The sequence below is a fragment of the Tachysurus fulvidraco genome, chromosome 3 (genome assembly GCF_022655615.1).
Source record: "Tachysurus fulvidraco isolate hzauxx_2018 chromosome 3, HZAU_PFXX_2.0, whole genome shotgun sequence".
Taxonomy (NCBI): Eukaryota; Metazoa; Chordata; class Actinopteri; order Siluriformes; family Bagridae; genus Tachysurus; species Tachysurus fulvidraco.
This window is the reverse complement of record NC_062520.1, coordinates 28,691,913-28,712,342: the sequence shown is the minus strand read 5'-3', so window position 1 is coordinate 28,712,342 and position 20,430 is coordinate 28,691,913. Positions and strand designations below refer to the sequence as shown.

The 20,430-nt window shown below is 41.9% G+C and overlaps 1 protein-coding gene across 14 annotated transcripts in view; it reads right to left on the bottom strand.

Annotated features, from left to right (window-relative positions):
* Nucleotides 1-2,634: 2,634 nt before the first annotated feature.
* Nucleotides 2,635-20,430, bottom strand: part of LOC113647752 (protein MTSS 1-like) — a 32,180-nt gene continuing 14,384 nt past the window's right edge. The window contains exons 1-13 of one of the 14 annotated variants that reach the window (XM_047811227.1): nt 15,519-15,699; nt 15,090-15,174; nt 14,094-14,185; nt 13,886-13,960; nt 13,222-13,233; nt 12,038-12,195; nt 11,826-11,933; nt 10,365-10,462; nt 9,241-9,451; nt 6,858-7,082; nt 6,331-6,495; nt 5,293-5,440; nt 2,635-5,066 (exon numbers count right to left, since the gene is read on the bottom strand). In XM_047811227.1, the coding sequence (XP_047667183.1) occupies nt 4,561-5,066; nt 5,293-5,440; nt 6,331-6,495; nt 6,858-7,082; nt 9,241-9,451; nt 10,365-10,462; nt 11,826-11,933; nt 12,038-12,195; nt 13,222-13,233; nt 13,886-13,960; nt 14,094-14,185; nt 15,090-15,139 (1,848 nt within the window). In that variant the 5' untranslated portion in view covers nt 15,140-15,174; nt 15,519-15,699 and the 3' untranslated portion in view covers nt 2,635-4,560. Of the gene's footprint in view, nt 5,067-5,292; nt 5,441-6,330; nt 6,496-6,857; nt 7,083-7,333; nt 7,412-9,240; nt 9,452-10,364; nt 10,463-11,825; nt 11,934-12,037; nt 12,196-13,221; nt 13,234-13,885; nt 13,961-14,093; nt 14,186-15,089; nt 15,175-15,518; nt 15,700-20,430 lie in introns of those variants that run through there. The other 13 variants (XM_047811220.1, XM_047811221.1, XM_047811215.1 and 10 more) reach the window with 13 other exon arrangements.

Sequence of the window (20,430 nt, the reverse complement as noted above, 5' to 3'; positions counted from 1 at the left end):
CAGAATAGTATGTGCTATAAACAAAATATATGGCTATTAATATAATATATTGCTGTTACTATAAACAGAAATCAGGTGGATATATACAATGGTAAGGCAATGGTGAGCAGCAATGCAAAAAAAAGAGACCAAGTGTGCAACTGAACATAGTTTGTGTAATAGTCCATTAGTGCAATAACGCCCATTTGTGTAAACAGTCCATTAGCACAATAACGAAGTGTGAGGGGGAGATGTAACAATGTATGAAGGACAGTAGGATCAGCGAGGGGCAGAGTTCAATAAAGAGACAGCTCTAGGAAAAAAGTTGTTCTTTAGTTGGCTGGTCCTGGTCCAACGCTTGCTGGAGGGCTGAAGTGAAAACAGTCTATGGGCGGGATGAGAGGAGGCCTTAAGAATGCTGAGAGCTCGACGCAGACAGCGTTTTTTCTGGATGTCCTCCATGGCTGGAAGTGAGTCCCCTGATGCGCTGGGCGGTTTTCACCACCCGCTGCAATGCCCTGCGCTCTGCAACAGAGCAGCTGGTCAGGATGCTTTCTATTGCACAGCGGTAGAAGTTCACCAGGATATCAGAGGAAAGCTGATTTTTCTTTAGTGTCCTAAGGAAAAAGAGGTGCTGGTGAGCCGTCTTGACCAGGCTGGAGGTGTTGGTAGTCCAGGACAGGTTCGCCGAGATGTGGATCCCCAGGAACTTGAAGCTGGAGACGCACTCAACAGCCATCCCATTGATGTGCCTCTTGTCTCATTCCCGAAGTCCACAATGAGCTCCTTTGTCTTGGAGGTTTTAAGGAGCAAGTTATTGTTGTTGCAACATGTGGCTAGGTGCTGGATCTCCTCCCTGTAGGCAGTCTCATCATTGTTGGTGATACCGATCACTGTAGTGTCATCTGCAAACTTGATGATGGAGTTAGATCCATTCACAGGCCTGCAGTCGGAGGTGAAGAGGGTGTAGAGGAAGGGGCTCAGCACACAGCCTTGTGGTACACCAGTGTTGAGCGTGATGGTGTTGGAGCAGATGGAGACTGATCAAACCTGTTGGGGTCTGTTGGTCAGAAAGTCCATAATCCAGTTGCAAGTTGTGGTGTTAATGCCCAGATCTATTGATTTGGCTATTAACTTGGATGGAATGATGGTGTTAAATGCTGAGCTGAATCAACAAACAGCATACGTGCATAAGTGTTCTTATTGTCCAAGTGTGTGAGCACAGAGTGCAGCGCCATGGAAACTGCATCTTCTGTGCTCCTATTGCTGTGGTAGGCAAACTGGTGAGAGTCGAATGTGGGTGGCAGAGAGTCCTTCAGGTGTGCTAGGACCAGCTGCTCAAAGCACTTCATGACAATGGGTGTCAGTACTACAGGGCGGTAGTCGTTCGGGCACGTTGGGCTGGAGTGTTTTGGTATTGGCACAATGGAGGTGCATTTAAAGCAAGTGGGAACAGCTGCTTGGGCAAGAGACAGGTTGAAGATATCAGTAAAGACCCTAGTGAGCTGCTCAGCACATGCACTGAGTACACGTTCAGGGATATTGTCTGGTCCAGCGGCTCAGTGTACGCTGATCCGGCTCAGTGCTCAGCACTACAGGCTCAGGTGGAACAATTAGGCCTTTATTTGAAAAAGTGACGATATATAAATTTTATATATATTTTATATATATATATATATATATATATATATATATATATATATATATATATATATATATATATATACGTATATATATATATATATATATATACGTATATATATATATATACATACATATATATATATATATATACATATATATATATATATATATATATCTATATATATATATATATATATATATATATATATATTCATATATATTCATTCCTGTTGGGGGGGGCACAGTGGCTTAGTGGTTAGCACGTTCGCCTCACACCTCCAAGGTTGGGGGTTCGATCCCCACCTCCGCCTTGTGTGTGTGGAGTTTGCATGTTCTCCCCGTGCCGAGGGGGTTTCCTCCGGGTACTCCGGTTTCCTCCCCCGGTCCAAAGACATGCATGGTAGGTTGATTGGCATCTCTGGAAAATTGTCCGTAGTGTGTGATTGTGTGAGTGAATGAGAGTGTGTGTGTACCCTGTGATGGGTTGGCACTCCGTCCAGGGTGTATCCTGCCTTGATGCCTGATGACGCCTGAGATAGGGACAGGCTCCCCGTGACCCAATGCAGTTCGGATACGCGGTAGGAAATGAATGAATGAATGAATGAATATTCCTGTTAGTTAGTTAGCAGGTTTACTTTGACTTTAGTGAGCTCACAGGTGTTTTAAAGTGTTCATGTTATTTCAATTTTTACCGTTAGGGGTCGCCAAAGCGAATAATTGGGTTAATCAGTTAAGATAAGTATTTTTTTAATAACCAAACTTTATATATTTATTAAACAGTAAACTAATTTTACATGATTGTACTTGACAAATAGAATATAGATATATATTAATAATTCCCGCTGGTTGACTAGTGAGAAAAATTCATACAGTTGTTAGATTATATAACATTATATTCTTTAAGATAGCTTGTTATCTTATTAAATAGATTTAGCTAGCTAGCAACAGCACTGCAGTCTATGAATGCAGTACAATTCCAGATTGGACAAAAAAAAAAAGACAGACATAAACTGGAGGAATAAAATATTTAATATGTCAAAAAAATAGAACAACACTTTCATTTCTCTTTTCTGTCTCAAACTGATAAACATCGCTAACTTTATCCTGCTAGCTAGTTAGTAGGTCGGTTACCTAACACAGCACGCTAACTGGTTAGCAAGTGGACAAGTGTATGTACAGATCAAACAAAACAAACACAGTGTTTTCTAATGTCAGCGTCATGCTGAAGACTGAAACGTTTTATTTAATCCAGTGGAGCTGAAAATAACTGACATACAGAAACAGTCAACAACACAACAACAATAAAGGAACACGTTTTAAATAACGAAAGAAAACAGGGTGAACTGTGTACGTTAAAGGCAAATCTTCACTTTTAACATCAGTTTAATCAGTTTATAATGTTTCAATTTTTACACAAAAACGACAATAAGAAACAAAAACGATTGAAATGAACCTGGACAAGGAGCGAGTGTGTACGTTTGTGTGTGTATTTGTGTTGTGTGCTTTTCTACATGAATTACCTCGTAGTGTATTAACAGAATGTACAATATTTCACAGGGAGAAAGACGGGCTCGACTTTACTGAGCGGATGAATAAATTAACAGTCGCTCTTTGGCCCTGTCGCTATTTACACTGCACTTCCATATAAACAGATTTCTTTTAGGATTCTCTCTAGTGTTACAATAACAATATTCATTAAAAAAAAATACCACAAACATAGTGTTAATATTGTAGATTATTAAAGGTAAATGATAAAATGTTCAAAATTAGTATTTTATTTAAAATAAAAAAGGCGTAAAAATAAAACAGCATTTATAACACTTCACTAAATGTTTCTTTTTCCTAGTTAATAACAATAATAATACTCACTCCATGGACAGAGTAGTGTTTTGAAGAATTAAACTGGACTTCAGGTCACGTCCTATAAAGCCATGCGCAAAAATAGAAGGAAAAAAAGGAATAAAACGTATTTTCTGGACTATAAGAACCGTTTCTCTGCTCCGATTTATATTTCTGCATTCTATCTGAAGCTAAAACATGAAAATCATGAACATTAGCGTTGTCACTGTAGACCTGCTACTGCACTAGTTACGGTCTCTATAAGCACAGGCTAGCTGTTAGCCACTAGTGTAGCTAGATTAGCAACTCTATTTTAAACCAATTAGTGTACGATTTCCTGAATAAGTAAATGTGGAATTTTGTACAGGTACACAGTGTCCGTGTTCTGATTAGCAGCCAGGTTACACGTTTGAGTCGTTTGTTAAAACTCTTTTAATGTATCGCAGCTTCACAGCTTGTACATAGTCACTTGCTTAACGTTAGCCAGCTAGCTAAAGGTTATGATGCATCACATAAATATTTATATATTTTAAAAAAATCTGAACCATTGCTGTGTAGACACCAGGAGAAAAGTAAACACTAACAAATCCGATCTGTTTAACGAATAATTATTTACAAGGAGCAGAAACGGTGAGATCAGTCATCAGTTCCATCACGAAGCTAGCCTTATTTCATTCAGTTTTTGAATTAAACGTTTTGATTTGTGAATTTAAATGAACTGTTTGTATTTTTCTTTACTGTTCTCTAACTAATACATTTACACATTTTCTGTGTAACAACAAACAAAAGGTGAAAGACACCAGATTAGCGTTAGCTCTATATAATTTGCTATTTGAGGGACAGTAACTAAGGCAACACTAACAGGACAAACAGTAAATGGTGCTGCACCTCAACTCCTGTGTTAACGTAACTTTTACACTTAAGAGTCTTTAATATATATATTTTTTTATAAAAATACAGAATTTTTGTTGGCTTATAGTCCGGAAAAGACAACAGAAAAGAATGTTCTAAGAGTAAAATAAATTAAGGACAGGAGAGGTGTGAGTCTCCCCTCTGTTACCATGGTGAATGTTTCTGATGGATGTGAATGTTGGAGTATTATGGGATGCGAGGAGCCGAGCGGTCGTTGGTAGTGGTCTTCTTCAGTCGCACTCCTCTCCGAATGGACTGCAGCATAGTGCCTCCCTCCTCCATCGTACCATCGTGCTCTTCGCAGGTGGCAGACAGGGGCGGGTTAGTGGACGCCTGACCGCTCCACGTCTCCACCGGCAGAACAGTCTCCGGCTCTACGTCCACTTCGCTCGGTTCTGCCTCCTCGTTGGGTGCCGCCTCCATGAAGTCTGGCACGGTAGGGGTCATGACAGGGATTACTGGGGTCTGGATGGGGACGGGGCCGGTGCCCCTGCGCACCGAGGGTTTGGTGGAAGGTGTGCGGCGGATGGTGGCCACACCTGGGACAGCGGGTACGTAGGGGATGCCGGCGGTGGAGGCAGGACGTTTGGTCTGGAACAGTTTGCGGTAACTCTGTCCGAGGTCGCTGTTCCGTGGGACTGTGGAGGATTTATCAAAGTCCTGCTGCTCCGAGAAATAATCGTAATCAGACACTGCGAGGGGAAGAAGAAGAAGCACCTTTAACTAATTAATTCTTATTCAGTTCAACCGTTAGTCTCTATACTTTTCTTCTCCCATTTCTTTCCTACCTTGCTTACTCTCAGCCTTCCTTGCATTCTTCCTTGCTTTAATCATCCCTTGTTCCCTCACTTGTTCTCTCTCTTACTTATTTTGTTCCTTTCCTCCCTTGACCCCCCAAACACACACACACACACTCACCCTGAGAGGGGATGGTGTCCTCTGAGCAACAGGGTGTGGTACTTTGAGTGCTGTATCCACTTGAACACTGAAGTGAGTCTCTACTGGAGCACTGTGCATCTAACTGCAGACCACGAGAGAAAGCCAGAGCCAAATCCTGCTGAACCTCCTACACACACACGATTTATCTCACGGTTATGTTTGATATTTGAAGGAAATATACAGTATATGAAGGAAATTTGATCCATAATAGTTTAAAAATAAAGAATATAAAAGGGAATATAAAAATATAATTAAAATTTAGAATTTGTGCACGAGAAAATGCATTTGTTTATTTAAAGGTGGGATGCACAATGTTTGAAAGCCAATGTTGACATTTGAAATCACCAAAACAAAAACACACCCCTAACTCAAATGAACGTGCCCCACACATACATACGTAACCGAGGCTATTATGGCGGAACCTGCTGGGGCAGCTGGCTGAGGGGATATTTTTATCAGTAAATGAACTCAATGAGTAATATTATGGTAATGTAGCACTGTGTGTTGTGCTGTGAAAGGTTTAGCTCCGTTTCACGCGGAAGACGTTCAGTTCTCTCCAGCGCTCTAAAGCTGATCCTATATTAACACGGGTCCTGCTTCTTGCCTTATCATAAGCCTTTTTTCGCTTTTCATTTTTATCCGCCATGTCAATGTTTCAATCGCTTTCTGCTAATGTCAGACATGCGCACTGAACACTCTCTCCGCCGTATATTGACAAGACACACCCCTTTATGCTCATTGGCTACACGTTTGTTTTGTTTGTCGGCCCGACTCAGTTTTCTGAAGCATTTCTCAAACAACGTGCACCCCACCTTTAAAAAAGATCTCTAGAGATTAAAAAGAATTGTTAATGATAAAATAAATATAACATGAACACACACTGAGTGCACTCAGAGACTTGGACTGCACTGTACTGCACTCTACTGTGCATAAAGATGATGTTTTCAGTGATGGGTTATTTGATCAGTCTGGACGGTGTGATGTATTTGATGGCATAGTATCTGACATGTGACTGACATTTGGTGTATTAGCGATGCTCCTGGGGTTCTGATTGTCCTCGGGCTGTGTGGAGTTTAATGCCGGCTGGTACGAGCCGTTTGAATCCATCGCCTCCTTCGGCTCCTTCTTCTTCCTCAGTGTGTTCACCATGGGCTGGTCGTACGGGCCCGGTTTAGCCCAGTCCTAAATCCACAACATCAGCAGACCATTATACTTAATGAAACACCCAAAACTCTATTATTATTATTATTATTAGTAGTAGTAGTAGTAGTAATAGTAGTAGTAGTAGTAGTATTGCTGGATTGTACTGCATTCCCAACACCAGCCACTGGGAGGCAACATTAAAGTGTTTTGCTACGCTACTGTAGATCTCACTTTTAGCTTTTTAGCTTAAGGTGTTCTAGTAGCTGTGTGAATAAGTGAACCATTGTGACTCTAAGTCAGTGTGAATCAGTACTGCCATCTTGGTGGACCGCTAACCCAAGAGTGGAGCAGAGGAGTGATTATGATGGAGTGATGGGAGAGAAAAAAATGGATGGACAAACCTTCCAGCTGGGGATCTTGGAGGATGGGGGGAGCATGCCGGGGGTCAGCGTGGAGTAATGGGGGAAATCGGGCATCAGCGATGAGCACGGCCTCGACCACGTCCTCAGAGTGGAGGAAGAATAGGAGGGGGAAGAGTAGGAGGAGGGATTTGGAGGGAAGGGAAAGGCCACTCCGGACGGGTATGAGGCCTCAGCAGGGCCGTAGTGGTCATAGCCGTTTGATAGCTGAGCGTGGTGAAGTGGATGGATGACAAAAACATAACAGGAAGAAAATAAAAATAAATCATGAATGAATGAACAAAGCAACACAAAAAAAAAGGACAAAACTCAACATGATGCAAATAATACACCACTGATACGAAAGGGACACAACAGGGCTCTGATAACGGTGGGAATATTCAATGGAAAGCAGCCGTAATTCATGAGGGAGCCAATAGGAAATGGTGCTGGTGAGAGGAGAGCCAATTAGGAGTCACCTTTTCAGTGGGAGAGCTGCACTCGCTGACTGACTGAGCTGATTCAGAAGTATCCGATGAAGCAGAGCTGGAAGGAAGCTACATACAGCAGACAGGAAGAGCAGAGGACACGCCCACAGAGACAGACACGCCCACAGAGACAGACACGCCCACACCCACAGACATCCATACAGCAGAAGAGGGCAAGAAAAGTGTATGAATATAGAAAACAGAAAAGGAGTAGAAACAAAGGATATCAGACACAGAGACAAAAAGAGTGAAAGACAGACAAAAAGACAGAGAAAGAGAGAAAAGAGACAGAGAGAAGCCACAGGTTAGATGCAAATGCAGTGAAAGTAGCAGAAGCAGCAGTGTCAGTGCCAGTGGCTGAAGTCAGTGTGTTTACATGTACACTAATAATCTGATCATTATCCAATTTCAGCATTTAGTGTTGAGTGCAAAAGTTTGCACCCCATACCCCTTTCATCAGGAAAAAGAAAGTGGTATTTTAAAGGTTTTTAAAGGAAAATTAAGGTGGCTTTTGTGTCATTTTCAAACAGAAACCAGTCCAAACTAATTAAAAGTAGCATGTTACAGGCAATAACCTTGAGTCCACTGCAGATCCAACACAACTTGTGAACACAAAGTGAAGTGTAAAGCCGGATTTATGTCTTCACATTACAAAAAATACACAGTATTGTTCTCAATATTCGATTATCGGATTACTGCACACACAAACACACACGGGTCAGATTAAACAGCTCGAACAGACAAAAGGAAAAAATAAAAACTGTCTGTCCTTATCTGCTGTTACAGGATCGTTTTTCTTTGTATATATGGACAAAAAAAGACATATCTTTAAAATGACCTCAGTTTCTGTTTCCTTCCCATGGTGCCATTTCCCAGGGGTGTAAACTTTTTTTTTTTTTAAATGAGGCTGTGCTACGTCTCCAGTCCAAACACATCATAAATACAGCACCATGTTTTGTAGGCATGGGCTGAAATAGTGTGGGTTTGTGAATTGTGGTGGAAGAAACGAGCCCCTCCATAATTAGGGTCAGACTTTTAAAGCCTCTTTTAAAATCTTGGAGCCAAAATGGCAACAGAGAAAGAATAAGCAGACAAAGACTGAACACTTATGTCCCTATTAGCTTGCTGCTGTTGTTAGCTTCGTTAATGTGATTAGCTAAACTGTCCATTTGTGGTGGGAGCAGAGCCGGATTCGGATCATTAACATGTGTGTCGTAGCAATTAGCCTGACCTTCGTGAGGCCAGGAAGTCCCTGTGGATCATGGGAAAGTGAAGATCGGTACGGGAGAGGGGGAAAAAAAAAGCTAGCGGCTGCATGGAAGCCTTGTAAAATCTGGCTAGCGGTTATAAAAACCTCACTCTTAAATAAATAAACGTAATGAGGTACAACACACACACACACAAACACACACACACACACACACACACACTTTTATAGTTTGAAGCTAGGTCATGGGGGCGACTCAAGTCTGAGGACCTCGTTCTCAAATGACAAAGGCTAATGCACTCTGGATGAACTTTTCAGGTGCACAGGATTAATGAAACCCTGCTGCTTAGTGACTGTGAAATAAGGGCTGTTTTCAATTCATTTACATGTATGTGCACTACACTTCTCTACTAACACACCTTTAAACAAGGCTATGTTAGATATAGAACCTTTAAAGTGTCTTCGGTTTGTAGAACAGAAGGTTCCCCTTCTGAAAAGAACCCAGGATGAGTGGTGTTAAGAATGTAGAATTATATCAACCTCATGAAATTTCTTTTTAATCCTGGCGTACAATAATACTGTTTTGTCGCGATCTCCTTAGTGAAAACCTGCAGTTTTCAGAAGAAATGCGAAGGGTAGCAACTTCAACTTCAGGGGAATCGCAGTCCTTGATCAAAAGTAGGGGACTTACCTGAGAGCTGGGGTCAGAAGGCATGGGTGAAGGCGACTTGGACTGGAAGGCATCGTGCGAGGCGAAACCCGAGTCATGTGAGGAGACGCTGGCGAGGCGGGCGGGAACCTGCTGCGGCACGGCGATGCTGCGGTAGCAATAGAGCGGGGAGGACGAATGAGACAGTGAGCCGCTGGAGCGCGAGTCGCTGCTGTTCACACTGTTCAGACTGCTGTTAGGATGGGGATGGGACAGGAAGGGGTGGGGCATGGAGAGGAAGCAGGACAAAACAGAGGCGATCGGGAACCATTAACACTCCACACACACCATGCAAATCCCCAAAAACCAGACCAAATCATAGTGACCCAAACAAGCAACCGATCCTTCCCTTTGGAATAATTTTTAACACATCAGAAATCAAGTATCTAATCTAATCTAAAACTCCTAGATCAAACTTCAAACTGAGCAAAGAGTATGTTCAAGTATGTATAAAAAAACTACTGCAAGCATTCAGAAAAGCCCAGAAGGCTGAAAATCCCAAAACATCCCACTTATCTAATACCCGATAATTACTTGGTGGCCTGATTTATATTTTTAGCTGTTGTTCTAAAATCAGAAGCTTTTAGCACGTGAACCTTTAAAAAAAAAAAAAAAAAAACGCCAAAGGGAAGAATCCGACACGAAACAAGATTAAAAATAAAAAGCACATCGGATCATGCTCAGAAGTGCAGGGGGAAGTGAAGATGGTTAGCAATCAGACTCCAACTTAAGCACTAAACAAAAAAAGTGTGAAAAATAAAGAAATAAATCAACAGCAAACATGAAAGGATGAAATCCAGTACTGACTTCAATCCCCATTGTTAACCTAAGAACATTTCCAGTACTTTCATTGTACGAGTTTGTTAAACAACCCTTAGCTGTGTAGCAAACTAAATGGAAACAGTGGGAAGGTCATATTCATGCATGACCCCATTGCAGTTACTCAAATCTCTGTGTGCATGAAGTAAAATGTGACCTAGAACAGGGCAAACATCAGGGAGAATTCTGGTATCAATGAGTGGGGAAAGGGCAAGAAAAACAAGTGTACTGAGCAACAAGGAGTCCGAATCAGTGGGGAAATGTGTTCATATGAAACAGATGTTTACCTGCACATGCTGGACTTTCTGGACATGGTGGTGCTTGGGGATGAAGGAGGCGTTTGGTAGGACCAGCTGTAATCTGAACCTTTCAGGTCATGGATGATCTGAGTGTAACACAAACAACATTCAGCAATGTCACCCAGTGAAGCAGACTCACACAAATCCCGTCACCTCAACCATACAAACAGAGCACACAGTGTGACCGGTGTTGGGTAAAGCAGGAAATTGAGGGGGTTAAGAGCCTTTTTCAATGCTCCAACAGATGAACTCACAACCTTCAGCAGCTCAGAACCCTTGAGCTACCATTGCCTCAGGTCTGGTCAGCTTGTCTGCAGGATTGTGGCGCAGTCCGAGGAAACAGCGCTAAAACCTGACGACTAAAAGTCTGGCGCAAACTAAGACTTGTTTTTTTTCCCCCTGCCTGTCATGTACGTCATCAACGTTGTCATTTTCACATTTACACAGAGCACAAAAATGCTGAATGCGGGAAGTTCATAAAACCTTTCAAGGACGTCGAGGACACATCGATTCAACATCACTTTGACGTACGCGTGTGGAACTACACTAGGTGGTATTTATCAAAGCCGTGTTCTAATCAGATCAGACGCCTACGCCTATCAGATGCCTTGTCTCGCACCAGACTGCAGTCTCAGTCTGTACTCTGATGCGCCATGACAGCACGTAGGCAGTGTCTGAAACTGATCTGACAGTTTGGATGACGTGATCATCGTTTAGTCACACAATTTCTCAATTTCTCAGCCTGCAATGAAGAAAACCAGAGAGAAGCAGGGAAGAATCGGTTGAAACGTTCTAAATCAAGGTCTATCTCGACACTTTGATAGTGTTAGCTTTGAAAATAAAGATTTTATTCGGATGCTAAGCCGCCAAGGCGTAAGCTTACACTCACATAGGGTAAGGGTTTTACTGTCTTTAAGCTTGTGAGCATCTGCATAACTGAAAACTGAGATTGTTCTTCCCTCCAACAGCCTCTTCTTCGTGCTAATAAAGATAGAAATGTCACGTCTGAGCCGTAACTGTCATCAGACTGCGCTTATCTGTCCCTGAACCTTGGTCATGCATGTCAAATCTTGACAGCTTGTCAAAACTGCTAGCACAGGACAGATTAATCACTATCCGGTTCTTCCACTCACACGAGGACGTGGTGAACTGGTGAAAACCCTGCGGAGGAAACTCGATCCCTCAGACAATGTGGAGATGCAGTGAGAACCTGAGGTCTACTGCACTTTCACAATTAAAACTCAAATAGCAGCTAAAAGAAGTTTCATTTCAAATAAATAAAAAAATCTCTCGTTTTGTCATGCAGACGAAAATTTGTTTTATGCAGGTGTTTTGTTTTTTTTTGTTTTTTTATTCAAACTTGACTACTAAATGACATGCTAGTTACTAAGCCTGTATAGATTGTTCTGGAAATCTGTTCATTGTGTTGCTCTTGCATTATTAACAGACCTGTTCACTGGCTGGGGGCAGTTTGTGGGGGTCCATAGTCAAAGATTTGAGGTCCTCTGCGATGGTCTGAAGATGGACGATCTCCCCCAGCATGGCCATCTCCTCATCCTGAGACACAGAGATGTGTTAAAGTAGGAACAAGGAAGGACTTCTGGAGCGCTTTTATTCAGGTAGCTTGATTTCATCTAATGATGAGTGTCGCTGCTGCTCACCACCACGGGCCGCAACATGGAGACGAAGATGCAGTAGCGAGCTCTCTCCTCTATCAGTGCCTTTCTCACCGCCTGCTTCTCCGTCTCCTCCAGCAGCAGGTATTTATCCGTCACATCCTGGACGGCGCTGTCCAGCTGAGGCTGGATGTCCCCTCTCCCTGAAGGACACCACACACAGTCAGGAAAAAGTGATAAGCTCTGACCTGTGTCCAGCACTCTTAATCAACACAATAATAATAATAATAATAATAATAATAATAATAATAAAAAATAAAAACAATATTAAAATAATAACAATAATATTGAAAAATGTTAACTAACTGGCAAGGAGACAGAGGCAGACAGGGACAGTGAGACAGGACGACAGACAGAATGAATGAAAGTTCATTTCAACAACACGCTTCAATAAAAACTTTTTTTTAAATGAAGTAACTGATGTGTCACATGCTGATTGAGCTGATTAATCTTGTCCTGTTTACTACTATGCAGTTATGAAATTCAAAAACCAAACATTTCAACCCCCAAACACACACACACACACACACACACACACACACACACACACACACACACACACACACACACACACACACACACTCCTGGAAGCCTTCCTAAAGACAATATAAAGACAATATTACCTTTGACACCAGGGTGTGTCTTGTTTACAGAACAACGAAGAGAAGCGTTTGAGAGCGAAATGCAAAAATCACAGTCTGTTGTTACGCTACTGAATCTCAATATGGCTTCTTTACAGCCATGGGGAACATGTTTTAAAGACCCCAGGGGTCAGACAGGGGCAAAATACAGAGAAGAAGAACACACTGTTTACATTAAGATCTGGAGCAGGATTAGCATAATTACCATTAGCATAATATAATATTATAACTATGATGTATACAAAAATTTTGATGTAATACAAAAATGTATTAGACCCAAGTCATACACACACACACACACACACACACACACACACACACACACACACACTTTTGTTGCCTATAACAGCCACAAAGCAACAAATACCAAAAAGCCACTGAACCACAAGACTGAATTGGAACACAGCCAGGTTGACAAAGTGGACCACACACACACACACACACACACACACACACACACACACACACACACAGACATATACACATATACACACACACACATACACACACACACATACACACACTTACCCATTGCATCAGCTGCTCAAAACAGGTGCAAATACAGTGATGCAGTGCAGAAAGAAAATGCAGAGCAATGTGTCAGTTTTCTCTGCTAATGCTATGCTAAATATGCTAACACTAGCTGTCAGTCTGCAAAAAAGGAGGCGTGGCCTGTATAGCTGTCAGTCCACAGAAAGGAGGCGTGGCTTGTCAGTCCAAGTGAAAATGGTGCTTGGAGTTGATCTAAATAAACTGTGAGCTCTGGATAAAACCAGTTCAGTTCAGAATGTGATGATTTTCTGGTCATCAGTTTTTCTTTGATCTGAACAGACATGATGCTGATTAAATTAGGCAGCTACAAAAGTTCGAAGGAAGAGGAATGGGTATGTAAAATAACAGCAGATGTGTTTACACATGGTGTCAGAACCCCAACAGCATCGGTCCACACTCATCTGTTCCATGTCTCTGAGGCTCAGCAGCAAAATGTTTCATGTTATTCTTTAATATCTCTCGTAAGAAACGTAAAGTGCACAAGCGACTCACTATCGCTCATGAGCACAGATTTACATAATCACTTTTCATAATGTTCAACTCGCATTTAAATCTGATTTGTGTGTGTGTGTGTGTGTGTGTGTGTGTGTGTGTGTGTGTGTGTGTGTGTGTGTGTGAGCAGACACAGGAAGTGATTTACCTTTCTTAGCTTTCTTCTGCAGTTTCAGAGTGTCAGAGGATTTCTTTTTAATCTCCTGCCGGGCTTTTTTATATTCTGTGGATGAAGGGATGACTGTGTAACTCAATAAAATCAAAACTCTGCTTATTCCTAATTCACACACACACACACACACACACACACACACACACACACACACACACACACACACACACACACACACACACACCTTTGGCATGGTCCTTATCTAGCATGTTTGCGCCTCTCTTCCACTCCTCCAGCTGCTCCTGAAGAGGGTTAATGAGGCAGTCGATAAACGTCCTGAAAAACACACAACACACAAACTGAGAAACTCCCACCATATCACATGATCATCACAGTCACCTTATTACAGTGCCATTACTGTCGCATTATCACAGGGTCATCACCATTGTGAAAAGAATGAAAGCAGAATAAATGGGGGAAAAAAAACAAAAGTAAAGGGAAAAATCAAAAGTAAAAGGAAAAATAGAAGAGAAAAAGACAGAAACGCAGAAGTAGGAAAAAAGAAAGCAAAAAAACACCACAATAAAATACGGAAAAAAAAGTAAAGTAAAACCGTACAAAGACAGAAAGGAAAGGCGAATTTAGATGTTTGTGTACATGCAGTTCCACTATTTGAGCTCTCACTGCTAGCTCTTTTGTGCTAGCTGTTTGATGGCCTACACGACAGAGGAAGCTCTCCTACACAGCTATCATTTAAAGATGTATCTCAGGAGCTTGGGTCCCCTCACAGTAGGTCTGTCTGCTCTGACTCCAGTTAATCATTCACTCCTCTCTGTTTCCCTGGGGCTCTTCCAGCAGCTGAGGAGTTTAAATTTAGCCTCTCATCTGCGGATGATTTACAGCGCGGCTGAGGAGAAAACGTCTCCCCTGAAATTAGAGCAGAGAGCCAGTGAGGCGTGGAACGGTCCCAGTGCCAGAAGTTTTGCCCCCTCCCCTCGTCCTCTCTTTCTCCACTGTGCTGCTGGGGGAAGTGATGGACACCTTTGGCCTAGTGAGGCTCTGATTTTCAATTTCTCAATGGAAATAAAATGGAAGAGACGGATAAGAACCCAACTTGTCTCCAGGCACTTAAGTTCAATTCCAAATTCAAAGAATTATTAACACATTCCTCAAATGTACACTTTTCTCTTAAAAAAAAAAAAAAAAGACAAACACCATAAATAAAGGAGTAAATATTTACGTGGAGAACTGCTTCAGCTTGGCCTCAATGCTCCTGTGCCTCATACACATCCTGGTCAGAGCCGAGCCGATGTCCCTGGTGCCTCCTGAGAAGGAAATAAAAAAACTGATTGAGTTGTAAATCAACCTCGCTCCTCCAGAGGACAAGCCAAAGAACTTTCAAATATCTGACTGAGGAAAACTCCTACAAGTGTATGTTAACAGCAGGGCTCCAGGTTAAAATCATCCATAAAATTATGTCAATGTTGACAAAAGTCATGATATTCCACAAGATAAGCCATAAACAAGCTAACTATCTAGCTCTGTGGATACTATTACTAATGGTTAGGCTACTGATAGCTACATGTATTTAGCCATAATCACTTCTACAGTTTCCACAATATATTTTTATGTTTTAACAAACACACCAGAAAGTGAGAGGGATTCTCACCTGCTAGAAAGATGAAAGCGGTCCATCACATTATATTTACAACCCAAACTATACGCATGAAGATTGTTAGCCTAAATGCTAAGTAAGCTACATTGTTACCATACATGATGCCTGGGAAAGTTTCAGTTCCTGTCAAAATGCTAAAATGCTAACCCTTCACATCCAGCTGTTAGCACTGACTCAAAAGCAATCACACTAAGCTATGAGAAGGCTGATGAACCAACTTCACACGTCCCTGCTAGTGTTGGATCTCAGTGAGAAACACACAAATATGACCTCATTTGTGACCTCATATGACCCCTAAGGCTTAAAAAGCCTGTTTGGCAAAATTTCCTCAAAGTCTTTACAAAACAAAACAAAAAAGTCGACTCATACGAGTCTGATATACAGCTGTAGCTCATTGACATATCGCTGCTAGTTATTATGGTCTTTAAACTCCTTCAACAAGGAAAGATTTAAGTCCTCTGACCTCAGGTCAGTCTCAACCTCAGATCAGCTGACAACATCGGAGTGCTCTCCTCAAAAGCAGCACAAAGTAATGGCACCCCACTACAGCTGGTGCTGAGAACCACTGTTATGAATTTTCATAATGAAATTTAATTTTTTATGTGTTTGTATTCTTTGAATTTATCCAACTTATCAATACCTGTCAAAACTTTTAACAAGAATGATTTAAAGTTTTCCTCATTAAAAGGTATTCAGGCAATAAAGCAGGCTGGATTTTCAGGAACTCCAAAACCTGTGAAACGTTTTGGTGTAATTAATAACTGTGTGAGAGTTACAGTAGTGATTGTGAGGTAGTACTTGGGATTGATCCAGTATTCCCATATAATGGTCAGTGTCAACAGTGCTCCCAGACCAGCGTTTAGGATGAGGTTAAGATTCAAACAGCCGTTGGTATGCATTAGGGTGAATGAAACGAGACGCTCTCAGACAGAGGTGGCTGACATTGACGAACGCTTTCTTTGTGCTCCTTTGCCCGGTCTGAAAGCTCTCAGCGTGAATGAATACGCATCCCTGCAGGAAGCGACTTTTAATCTCAGCCAAATGTGACTAACTGCTTTTGTAACAACACAAAAAAGAAATGTGAGAAAGACGGAGAAGTTCATTTTAAAAACAGGCTTACCCCCCACCCCATCTGTAGCAAGGCATCATCCCTGTCTGAAGGAGGCAGAAATCAGAAACCTCGCCTCGTCCCTTAACTCCTTCCACAAGGCAGCAAAGAACAGCTGGCTGTTACTATCTTGTCAGAACTATTTTTCCAACCTGTAGCTAAGTATTAACTGTGAACTGAAAAGTGCCCTACGCTGCTGAGGTCTGTCTTTTCCACCTTGGATTTCCTGAATTGGACATGGTGAAGGGAAAGGAGTCTGCAGTTATTTTTAGCCAAACTGGGAAACAACCCAAAATGTAATTTGCATTCATTTACAAGAACAAACGTCAGTCCCTCCTCACCTCCTCCTCCTTCCTCCAACAACGACTACACTCTTTGCACGAAAAGCGAAGAGGCCATTGTGTGATGTGTGATTTGCATTTCTGGGCGTTTCTGTCATTTGGTGTGCTGACATTTGGTTATATGATGTACTAGATTAATCAACATGAGATGATCTGTATGTTGACCTGGTTGCAATATCACGATCAGAAACCTTGACGTCTAATTAATCAGCACCTATAAAAGAAGTGTTTCGATAGTTACAAACAATCCGTCTTGATGTGCCAGAATCTGCCGGTGTTCAAATGTAAGTTTTGATCGATATAACTGGAGAAAAATGAATATACCTGGAGAGAACATCAAATATTCTGTTACTATACCAGATATTTTTGTCGGTTTCCCCTCACTGTACTTAGGTTTTCCAGCACCAGTTTTCTCCACACTGCCTGCCACACCTGGGGTGGGTCCGGGATTATGGGACACTTAGGATCGCACAGGATTTTCATTTAAGATTATTCTAAAGTAATCACAACTGTCTGAATACAATTAGATAAGAGTGTGTGACAAATTAACTAACTAATTAACTGTTAGACAGCGTTACGATTGCGCAGTTAAACCATTTCAAATATCTGCTTCTAGAAAATAATGTGCCTCAAATCGTTCCTTACATTATACACAGTTGGGAAATGACTTAAATATATCATATAAAATACGGGATAGCTGAAATGTTCTCTCGTGATTGATCTAACCATCCTTTTACACTACACTAATGAAAGAAGTTCTCTGTTTATGGGTTTGAAACCATACAGTATAGGAAAAATAAACACAAGTAACAAGAAGCGGTTCTGTAAACTGTTCACTCTGGACCCCTCCTTTCATTCACCATTGATTTCACATCTGAAAGAAACTCCAGTTTGACGGAGAAAGTGCACTTCAGCATTTTTATTTTGAACCCCAATTGTTCACGGTCACCACTTTGAGTTTTCTTTCCATTAAACCAACAGCTCCTGCTTGGAGCCATCACAGAGACAGTCTACCTCTTGTTCCTAGTCCAAATACACAGCACTGTGGAACCCTGAGAGACTCACAGAGCACCATTCTATCACTAACAGGCCGGGGTTCTTCTACCTCCACCCTGGTTATAGAGTTATGACTGATGTTGTTTGTGTAAAACTTGTAGGAATAAAGCAGCAGGAAATAAAGCTGGGGTCTTAAAATAAGTGACAAGTGACTTTTTCGATTTCAACAAATGACAATGAGGCCACAGTTGAGCTCTGAGTTAATAAAGAGGCTTTCTGATTTTTAAATGTGGAAATTAGGCTAAAATGTCAGCGGCTGTAATCTACACCAGAGCCAGACGGAGAAAGTAGGGGCTGTCTCGCTGGAGTCTGGTTTCTTGTCTAGCTGCTAACATGCAGAACTTCTCTCCGTCACCTTCTTCTTCTTCTTCTTTTTTTTCCGATAAATAAGATCTTGGAAGAAGCAGGCCCAGACAACACAAGCGACTATAAAAGAGATCATTTTACAACCTGTTGACTTTTCACACCCATCTGCAGCTAAAATGAGGTTATTAGCATTCCAGGAAACTCTGGAGATACGCATGCCCCAAATACAAGAGAGCAGTAACACAAACTCTTAATAACCTTTGGATAAGTTACAATATCTGGTGTGTTCTTTCCTGTCAGTAAAGCTCGACACGGTGTAATTCTGTCAGCAAGTCAAAAGGTTTTCATGAGCAGACACAACACAGCAAAACTTCTCATATATCAAACAACAACACCAAGTCAGTGAACCACGGATCTGTTTCCTCTTGAAAGGAAATCAAACAAATACCAAATTCTGCGGTCAACAAAATGGCTGGTTTTAATTGTGTCTTGTGTTGTGTGATGGCATCGAAGCCAAGTCATGACACTAGCAGGAAACCGGGCATGCTAGTTTCTGTGGCGACAAAAAACTAGACTCTGAACACGAAATGAACCTTGCACCCTCTCTGTTCGTGCTCTTTCAGGGACTATTGGGAAACAAATCTCACATTCTACAGTTTAACTACTAAAAGTGGCACACAACTGGCCAGATGCCAGAGAGGCAACTGAAGATGCTTTGATGTGGGAATGTCTTACGTCATCCTTCCCTGTATGCTCAGCTCCGGCCTTATCCTAATTTATCCTAATTTAAAAGCTACTTTTGAGCTCAAATCCATCGACCATTAAGTTAAATTTAGTCTCCAGTTGCTGTGTCCCTCCCAGAATGCCTGGTCTTGTCGAGTCTGCTTGTTATAAATAGGCTTGACTTGGAGGATTCTGTGATTAGCATGGCACCACACCTCTATTCTGTTTCTCTCCACTCAGCCTGTCTGTCTCTCAGTCTGCACTCATCCACGCCTTCGTCCTCTTTGATGCGAGCGCTTACAATAGGTCCCGTGCAAATCACAGGCCGCTCGAAACTAAAACACCCTGCATTATCGTGAATACCATCACCTCCTTGCCTCAATGTGTGTCTCCAAAAAGACTAATTAAAGTCTACACCATGGACAAAACAGCCGAACTACTAATTAGTCAAGTGCAAAACCAATAAACACAACAATCCGGATAGAAATAATCAACAAATCCCGGGAAAAACCACCCATGTTTTAAAAGAGGCAGGCCACCACTTCTAACCCCTCATCTTCCCTTCTGCGGCTTCAGCCGAGCTTTGCTCTGTAAAACAGAGTTGGAGGTGAATGTCTGTGCAAGTCGATGCTGCAGGGATATTTGAAAGGGAGGTTAAAGCACACATGGTGACGTTTTTACCCTGCCAAAAGAGATCTCAGTATCACAACTCCAGCACCAACACAAGGGTAAAAGAATATTTAAAGGGGATGAGGTAGTGCAGGGCCAGTCAAGCGGACGCTCCTCTGTTAGTATGTTTCTGCTCGATCACAAAGACAGGCATTCACAACAAGAATGTCTTTCTGAACAGAAGCGCTGCCCAAGAGCCTGCTCTTGTCTCCCGCTCTAAGTGGACTCTTAAATACTCTAAATCAAGATAACAAGCACTTTCATTGAAATGAATAACGGCCAATGTGAAGTTCTAGTCTGACCTTTCGGTCATGAATATGGAGCTGATATTTCAGGCACAGCATGCATGAGAGGGAACGCATACCGTGAATAACTATATAGGATCTTTGTTCACTTTCTCTGGGATGCATATAGCATGGCATCTGCTAGCTATGAGGAAATGCCCAGCCAAAGCCTCTCCTATGTGATTTTTTGGAAAGTATTTGGAGCTCGTGCTGCTTCACAGGAGAGAGAACAATCCTTGTTCCATCCTTGTTTAACAGAGTCAACAGTTACATCATTGAATCAGCTCAGATGCGAGTGGTGAGTGAAGTGACAGCAGCTTTGCTCTTCACGCTTGGCAGGAAAGTTTTGGATGAGGCTCTAGTGAGCTGCAGAACAAAATGTGCTGAGGGTTGATGCATGCTTTAATCATCACAAACCT